Source organism: Bombina bombina, chromosome 1 (assembly GCF_027579735.1).
Source record: "Bombina bombina isolate aBomBom1 chromosome 1, aBomBom1.pri, whole genome shotgun sequence".
NCBI lineage: Eukaryota > Metazoa > Chordata > Amphibia > Anura > Bombinatoridae > Bombina > Bombina bombina.
The window spans coordinates 1,151,147,069-1,151,156,562 of NC_069499.1; the positions used below are offsets into that span (position 1 = coordinate 1,151,147,069).

Sequence of the window (9,494 nt, forward strand, 5' to 3'; positions counted from 1 at the left end):
TGCACCTAACACTCTAACATGTACCCCGAGTCTAAACACCCCTAACCTTACAATTATTAACCCCTAATCTGCCGCCCCCGCTATTGCTGACCCCTGCATTTTATTATTAACCCCTAATCTGCCGCTCCGTACACCACCGCAAACTACATTATAGCTATGTACCCCTAATCTACTGCCCCTAACACCGTCGACCCCTATATTATATTTATTAACCCCTAATCTGCCGCCCCCAATGTCGCCGCCACCTACCTACACTTATTAACCCCTAATCTGCCGACCGCACCGCTACTATAATAAATGTATTAACCCCTAATCCGCCTCACTCCCGCCTCAAAAACCCTATAATAAATAGTATTAACCCCTAATCTGCCATCCCTAACATCGCCGACACCTAACTGCAATTATTAACCCCTAATCTGCCGACCTGATCTCGCCGCTACTCTAATAAATGGATTAACCCCTAAAGCTAATTCTAACCCTAACACTAACACCCCCCTAAGTTAAATATAATTTAAATCTAACGAAATATATTATTTCTTATTAAATAAATTAATCCTATTTAAAGCTAAATACTTACCTGTAAAATAAACCCTAATATAGCTACAATATAAATTATAATTATATTGTAGCTATTTTAGGATTAATATTTATTTTACAGGTATTTTGTATTTATTTTAACCAGGTACAATAGCTATTAAATAGTTAATAACTATTTAATAGTTACCTAGTTAAAATAATTACAAAATTACCTGTAAAATAAATCCTAACCTAAGTTACAATTAAACCTAACACTACACTATCAATAAATAAATTAAATAAACTACCTACAATTATCTACAATTAAACCTAACACTACACTATCAATAAATTAATTAAATAAAATACCTACAATTAAATACAATTAAATAAACTAACTAAAGTACTAAAAATAAAAAAACTAAGTTACAAAAAATAAAAAAATATTTACAAACATTAGAAAAATATTACAACAATTTTAAACTAATTACACCTACTCTAAGCCCCCTAATAAAATAACAAAGCCCCCCAAAATAAAAAAATGCCCTACCCTATTCTAAATTTAAAAAGGGCCCTTTGTGGGGCATGCCCCAAAGAATTCAGCTCTTTTGCCTGTAAAAGAAAAATACAACCCCCCAACATTAAAACCCACCACCCACATACCCCTAATCTAACCCAAACCCCCCTTAAATAAACCTAACACTACCCCCCTGAAGATCATCCTACCTTGTCTTCACCACACCGGGTATCACACCGATCCGTCCTGGCTCCGAAGTCTTCATCCAAGCCCAAGCAGGGGCTGACGATCCATAATCCGGCTGAAGTCTTCTATCAAGCGTCGGTTGAAGAGGTCCAGAAGAGGCTCCAAAGTCTTCATCCTATCCGGGAAGAAGAGGAGATCCGGACCGGCAACCATCTTGATCCAAGCGGCATCTTCTATCTTCATCCGATGAACGGCTCCATCCTGAAGACCTCCAGCGCGGATCTATCCTCTTCTTCCGACGTCCAACTGAAGAATGAAGGTTCCTTTAAGGGACGTCATCCAAGATGGCGTCCGTCGAATTCCGTTTGGCTGATAGGATTCTATCAGCCAATCGGAATTAAGGTAGGAAAATTCTGTTCCGATCAGCCAATAGAATGCGAGCTCAATCGGATTGGCTGATCGGATCAGCCAATCGGATTGAACTTGAATCTGATTGGCTGATTCCATCAGCCAATCAGAATTTTCCTACCTTAATTCCGATTGGCTGATAGAATCCTATCAGCTAATCGGAATTCGACGGACGCCATCTTGGATGACGTCATTTAAAGGAACCGTCATTCGGCGAGTAGGCGTCGGTAGAAGAGGATGTTCCGCGTCCGGAGATGATGGCTCCGGAAGAAAGAAGATTGAAGATGCTGCTTCATAGAAGACTTCATCCCTATGATGGACTTCTTCAGCGCCCGCTTGGATCAAGACTTCAGCCCGATGATGGATTTCTTCAGCCGCCGCTTGGATCCAGACTTCAGCCCGAGGATGGATGTCACTCTTCAGCCCCCCACTTGGGCTTGGATCAAGACATCGGAGGCTCTTCTGGACAGATCGGGACCCGGTGTGGTGAAGATAAGGTAGGGAGATCTTCAGGGGCTTAGTGTTAGGTTTATTTAAGGGGGGTTTGGGTTAGATTAGGGGTATGTGGGTGGTGGGTTGTAATGTTGGGGGGGTATTGTATGTTTTTTTTTACAGACAAAAGAGCTGAATTCTTTGGGGCATGCCCCGTAAAGGGCCCTTTTCAGGGCTGGTAAGGTAAAAGAGCTTTTCTATTTTAATTTTAGAATAGGGTAGGGCATTTTTTTATTTTGGGGGGCTTTGTTATTTTATTAGGGGGCTTAGAGTAGGTGTAATTAGTTTAAAATTGTTGTAATATTTTTCTAATGTTTGTAAATATTTTTTTATTTTTTGTACTTTAGTTAGTTTATTTAATTGTATTTATTTGTAGGTATTGTATTTAATTAATTTATTGATAGTGTAGTGTTAGGTTTAATTGTAGATAATTGTAGGTACAGGTATACCTCACTTTACAGCGCTTCACTTTACAGCGATTCGCTAATACAGCGCTTTGTGGAGCTGAAGTTCAAACTCCAAGGATTTTGAAACAGTGCTGTAATCATTGTGAGATTGCGAGAAAAGTGACAGGCACCATTTTGTTATGCTTAGTTCACTCTGTTAACAGCATTGCAGTGCAATCTGTGTCTCAGTGCTATAGTCTGGCAAATTTTACTACAGTAATTGTCACTATTTTACAGGTACAGTATTTATTGAATACTAATTGAATACTTGCTGTGCTAGTGTTAAACTAAACGTAGTGCTATTACACCCCTAATATATGTTAGTTCAAACATGTTTTTAAGATTTTAAACACTGAAAAGAAAGCTAAAACTGCCTTGTTTCACTTTAAGGCGGTTTTCACTTTACAGCGGGGCTCCGGTCCCTAACCCGCTGTATGAGCGGGGTATACCTGTAGTTTATTTAATTTATTTATTGATAGTATAGTGTTAGGTTTAATTGTAACTTAGGTTAGGATTTATTTTACAGGTAATTTTGTAATTATTTTAACTAGGTAACTATTAAATAGTTCTTAACTATTTAATAGCTATTGTACCTGGTTAAAATAAATACAAAGTTGACTGTAAAATAAATATTAATCCTAAAATAGCTACAATATAATTATTATTTATATTGTAGCTATATTAGGGTTTATTTTACAGGTAAGTATTTAGATTTAAATAGGAATAATTTATTTAATAAGAGTTAATTTATTTCGTTAGAATAAAATTATATTTAATTTAGGGGGGTGTTAGGGTTAGGGTTAGAATTAGCTTTAGGGGTTAAAAAATGTATTAGAGTAGCGGTGAGCTCCGATCGGCAGATTAGGGGTTAATACTTGAAGTTAGGTGTCAGCGATGTTAGGGAGGGCAGATTAGGGGTTAATACTATTTATTATAGGGTTATTGAGGCGGGAGTGAGGCGGATTATGGGTTAATAACTTTATTATAATAGCGGCGCGGTCCGGTCGGCAGATTAGGGGTTAATAAGTGTAGGTAGGTAGCGGCGACGTTGGGGGCGGCATATTAGGGGTTAATAAATATAATATAGGGGTCGGCGGTGTTAGGGGCAGCAGATTAGGGGTTCATAGGGATAACGTAGGTGGCAGCGGTGTGCGGTCGGCAGATTAGGGGTTAAACATTTTTAATAGAGTGGCGGCGATGTGGGGGGACCTCGGTTTAGGGGTACATAGGTAGTTTATGGGTGTTAGTGTACTTTAGAGCACAGTAGTTAAGAGCTTTATAAACCGGCGTTAGCCCAGAAAGCTCTTAACTACTGACTTTTTTCTGCGGCTGGAGTTTTGTCGTTAGATTTCTAACGCTCACTTCAGCCACGACTCTAAATACCGGCGTTAGAAAGATCCCATTGAAAAGATAGGATACGCAAATGGCGTAGGGGGATCTGCGGTATGGAAAAGTAGCGGCTGTAAAGTGAGCGTGAGACCCTTTCCTGACTGACTCCAAATACCAGAGGGCGGTAAAAACCAGCGTTAGGAGCCTCTAACGCTGGTTTTGACGGCTACCGCCCAACTCTAAATCTAGCCGTATGTGCAGTGGCTCCCAGGGCCTGCACTAAAGGAGAAGGTAAGTTCCTAGGAGCCTGCCGCACTAAGCCTCCTATTCGGGCTGTCAGGGTGAATACCTGTAGCTTTTAAACATTTATATAAGTTTTAATGAAAACAAATGTAGATGTTTAAGGAATATTCAGTGTTTGTTTTAAACAAATAGAATAAAGAATAGTGCAGGCAACAAATATTCGGGGAAACTAATTTCTACACATATTCATTATGAAAAGTTTGTACGAAACTAATTTTTGCCGGCTGCATACTGTATGTCTATTGGTAACCTGATGAAAAGGCTTTTCTCTGGTGCAGCACCTTTCAAAATCCTAGCAATCTGGTTATTTACTTATATGTGTTAATGTCCATACTACAACATAACAGCTCATTGTGTTGTCATTCGAACGCCAAAGCTTGGAAACATAATAATAATTCATAATGCATTTATTAGCGCCATTTAGTCACAACTAATTAATTTCAGAGTTTATAAAGTTATAGGTAATATTTGTTTTAACTGAAAGCACATTCATTTAACCATAAATACAAAATAATATTTTGCCAACAAAAGATTGTATGATAAAAACAAAACCCTACATTAAAAAAGTAAACCTAAATAAATAGAATCCGATTTTATATCAAAGTTTTAAAACAAACCATTGAGTCTGCTGGTAAATATAAGAAAAAAATAACTGTCTTTACATTAATTTCTGAGCATGTTCTAAAAGTTCATAACTGAGTAATAAGTGTCAGGAATTAGTAGAAGTCAGATTACATTGTTTTTCAGCTCACATTGTACCAAACATGTTTGTGTCATTACCTTTGATCGATAGCATATTTTTTAACGCAGTTTTTTTTTTTTACGAGTCCAAAGGTTAGAAACAGGTTTTTCAGTGGTAAACAGGAGGCCTGGGACAGTATAAATATCTCTAGAGATTAAGAGTGAGAGGCAGTATAAACAGGGAGAAAAAGGATTCACTTAACACAAAGCTCTTTACTGATACTGATAACAATGGATGCTCTTCACGACTCTGGAGTTCAGATGGTCCAATATCTACAGACAAGCTACAAGAGTTCTCAAGACTTGTTCATGTTTGTCTCATTTGCTGCTGACCTCAGAAATACCTTCTTCATCTTCTTCCCCATCTGGTTCCACCTGTGTGAGTCAGTGGGCATCAAACTCATCTGGGTGGCCGTTATCGGGGACTGGCTCAACCTTGTCTTCAAGTGGTGAGTATGTCCTAAAGCAAAAGTAAAGGCTTAGTCTCAATAGGGGGAAGAATATTTGGTGTTTGTAGTAGACACTTTCATAATTCTTCCTCCTGTAAAAGTGTTCTCTTTGATTTGATGTCCTTTAATATACAGTTACATTTCATATATTATTACCTCATTCTATTATCCTCAGATTTTCTATATGATTGCACTCTACAGATGGTTGAAAGAGTTAAATCATTAAGCCTATGATTTTAGATCCCATTTATCATATGCTTTGTATATGTTGGATCTGGTAAAATGACTTTAAATATAATTATACAATAAAAATTTTAAGGAGAATGCAATATAGTATAAAAACCTAGTCATGTTAAAAAGAACATCAACATTAATAAAATGATTGGTTAGCCCTAAATGTCATTCCTTGGAGGATGACCAACTTATTCCAGAGAATATGATCAATACTGAGTAAAGTATTGATTTCTAAAGATATTCAAGTGCTGCTGCATACTGATATATTATATGGGAATGAAAAAGGATAGAACTAATTAACTATTTGTTTCTAAACTTTAAATTAAAAAAAGAGCTTCCAAAACTCCAAAGCTATATTAATAGTACAGGTGGGGTTTTTTTGTTATTCTCTTTTCATATATCTGTATCATTTTATTTATTTGTTAAAGTATCCTGTTTATTATATATTATTAACTCACACATAATAATGCACAGATTAAAATATTTTACTCATAATGACCATGTGCTATTATTCTTTATAGGATTCTCTTTGGACAGAGACCGTATTGGTGGGTTCATGACACTGATTACTATGGCAACAGCTCAGCTCCTATCATTGAACAGTTTCCTGCTACCTGTGAGACAGGACCAGGTGAGAAACTAAATATAAAGTTTATTGTCTATATCTACTAAATTGCTTTAAACAATAAAGGTCCAGTATAGTAGAGCCTTATTGCCAAATCAATTAAAAGTGCCCTTTTTTAAGTTCAGTTAATCTTTAGAGTATTAGACACGCTGAGAGAACTAAAACCACACTCCTCATTCACTTTCATTAGTCTAGATCAGGGGTGTCCAAACTTTGCTCTCCAGAGGTTTTGGAACTACATTTCCGATGATGCTCAGCCAGCATTTTATCTAGCTGAGCATCATGGGAAATGTAGTTCCAAAACCTCTGGAGAGCAAAGTTTGGACACCCCTGGTCTAGATTAAAGTATTTGAGAGTGCAAATTTAAATGAATTAATTAGCCTGTTTGAGTTACATATATGAAAAATTTGAACATCTAAATTACCTACATTTGGATTTAGTAAACATGAAAACCGAAACAAATGCAGCAGTTTTGGCTAACTTTTCATATCTCGACATGCAAAGCAAAAAGGAAGTAGCAATTTAGAAAGAAGAGTATTATTTTTTATTTAAAAAATGCCTTACATTTCAATAAAGTTTCTTTTAAACTGACTTCATGATTTGCTCAATAAACCTTGGCTATCATTTAATTTTTTTTTATATTTATACACTGAATCATAAGCATTCGGCTGATCATACATTAACTTAGTAAATTAACTAAGTTACTTAAACAGTTTGTTTTATAACAGTTAGAGCAAGAGGTGCTTTAATATTTTAAGTTGAATTTATGTTTATCTCCATCTTACTATGTATTCCTTCTTGGTCTTTACAGGAAGCCCTTCAGGTCATGCCATGGGGTCTGCTGGAATTTACTATGTTATGGTTTCAGCCATTCTTACAATAGTTTTGAAGAAGAAGGAATCAGCCATTAAAAATTGGTGAGTTGTATTTTATAATGACATAATATCAGATAGAAATGGTTTGTCAAATGTGGTTGCCCTTTACACTTTCCCAACTTTCCATCTGTTACCAATATTTACCAGTTTTTAATTTCTATTCAATACTCTTACAGTGTGCCCCAAAATGTCTATTCATTTTCAGTTCCACCCCTAATATAAAAACCTTTGTAGACTTATCAATATGATGAACATATCATATCAGTCACCAACACTTTGGAGACTTTCCCATAAGTTATTTTCCCCTGCACTTGCGTAAAATTCAGATCTTCCATGGCCACTTAAATCACTTGCCCACTACCATACCTAGGCATTGTGGCTATTTTATATATTCAGTATCATCAAAATTACAAGTGAGCAGATAAACTAATGTTTCCTTTAATTTCAGGTTTGTCCGTGGAACACTCTGGACAGCGTTCTGGGCTGTTCAGGTCTGCGTCTGCCTGTCTCGAATATTCCTAGCTGCACATTTTCCTCACCAGGTTGTGGCTGGAGTTATCGCAGGTAAGTCAAACAAAACAAATTAGAAAATGAATCACATTTATTTGTAGCCTACATAAAAACTAGTTAATCAGCATAGGCAAGATACAACATAATCAAATCTTTTTTTAGAAAACAAAAGAATATTTTGTTAATTTCTACAGAAAAGTTTGATGTTAATGAAAACTAAAATTTGATGCAGGGCTTCTCATCTGCCTCTTTAAATATACAACAGCCCTTACATGTCAAGTCACTACACTAATCAACACAGCTATTTGTTGTAAATATAGTTTTGTATTCATAAACTAATTTATATTTCTTTTTAACAGGTATGGTGGTTGCTGAAGCTTTTCATCACATAAGGTTTATTTACAAAGCCAGTTTAAAGAAATATGTCTATACCACCCTTTTCCTCTTCTCAATTGCACTGGGCTTCTATTTGGTTCTTAAATCAATGGGTGTGGACCTCCTATGGACTCTGGAGAAAGCCAAGAGATGGTGTGCTCGGCCTGAGTGGATCCACATTGATACCACCCCCTTTGCTGGTCTTCTCAGGAACCTAGGAATCTTTTTTGGCTTGGGGCTGGCCCTCAACTCTAAACTTTACCAGGAAAGCTGCCAAGGAAAACAGGGAAGACAATTTGTCTTTCGTATCTGGTGCATTGTGATCTCTCTGTTTGTCCTCCATTTATTTGACTCCTTCAAGCCACCAACCAAAGTGGAGATGCTCTTCTATGTTTTATCATTCTGCAAAAGTGCAGCTGTGCCCCTAACTGCAGTAGGAATTGTCCCTTATTGTGTATCTCAGATTCTTCATCAACAGACCAAAAAAAATCTTTAGTGGAACTAATTTTAACTTTTACTAGTTGTAGTAATATTTTAATGGACTGGACAAATATTGGAAAAAAATATTCTTCAATGATGAGCACCTGAGAAAAAGACTCTTGAAATGTGAACATCTATTAAGTGACTGGAGTGTGACTGTTAAACAGTTCTATGCAACAACTCTCCATCCACTAAAATATATCTTTACAAGAAGCTATTCTGCTATACTAAGGTGGCTGGTTACAGTGATCTACAAAGCCCAAAAGGGTTAGTAAGAATGAACTTCTTCCGCTAGTTTTCTTGGAGCAGGAATTACTGAAGTACTAAAGACTCAAAAGCTGCTAAACAAATATGGTGCACCTCAGGTAAAAATGGTAGCTTTGAAAGGCCTAGCCAGAGTCGGACACTAATCAATGTAACTACCATCTCTGGTTCAGAATGAGCCATACTGACTTCCCAGAATACATCAGAAAAGGTTTTGAAAGTGCTAGTAATGGCTCAGTTTTTATTTTATAAAAGTTAAATGCATGTGGAAATGCCATACAGAACAAAATCAGTAGCAGGCCTAGTGGCTCTAGTTAGGATTTTTTTGTTATATTAGCAACTATTTCTAATAACTATTTATTTTATTAAAAAAAGTCTTTAAACAAAGGGGTTTTTTGTCTTGTTGTTTTTCTTTTTTTGATCATAATAGGCATAATCCATGTTATCACATATTATGCTAGGAATTTTCTAATATTTTTTATATATAAAATAAAGGACTATAAAACCCACTGCTTTTTTGTCTCCTGATACAATGTTTGATTTATTAAAATGTGGTTTCATATCCGTTTGATAATCTCATAGGAAATGTTTATATGATTATGCGCGTATGCATATCTTTATATGTGTAAATGTGTCTGTGTTTACTGATATCAATATATCTATACATCACTGTTTCTGAAAATGTGTCATTGAGAGCATAAGTGTTTCTGTATACTGTCTGTTATATGCAACTGTGTCTGAGGG

At 36.2% G+C, this 9,494-nt stretch overlaps 1 protein-coding gene across 1 annotated transcript; it reads left to right on the forward strand.

The window, feature by feature from the left end:
- The first annotated feature begins 5,115 nt into the window (after positions 1–5,115).
- Positions 5,116–9,137, forward strand: LOC128646091 (glucose-6-phosphatase catalytic subunit 1-like). Its single transcript, XM_053699537.1, has 5 exons — positions 5,116–5,387; positions 6,143–6,252; positions 7,058–7,163; positions 7,570–7,685; positions 7,991–9,137. The coding sequence occupies exons 1-5, from the start codon at positions 5,170–5,172 to the stop codon at positions 8,500–8,502; spliced, it is 1,062 nt and encodes a 353-aa protein (XP_053555512.1). The 5' UTR covers positions 5,116–5,169; the 3' UTR covers positions 8,503–9,137.
- Positions 9,138–9,494: the final 357 nt, after the last annotated feature.

Coding starts and splice junctions, on each gene's coding strand:
- LOC128646091 (XM_053699537.1), top strand. CDS start 5,170: ATGGATGCTCTTCACGACTCTGGAGTTCAGATGGTCCAATATCTACAG. Junction 5,388..6,142: donor CTCAACCTTGTCTTCAAGTG/GTGAGTATGTCC, acceptor TATTCTTTATAG/GATTCTCTTTGGACAGAGAC. Junction 6,253..7,057: donor TACCTGTGAGACAGGACCAG/GTGAGAAACTAA, acceptor TGGTCTTTACAG/GAAGCCCTTCAGGTCATGCC.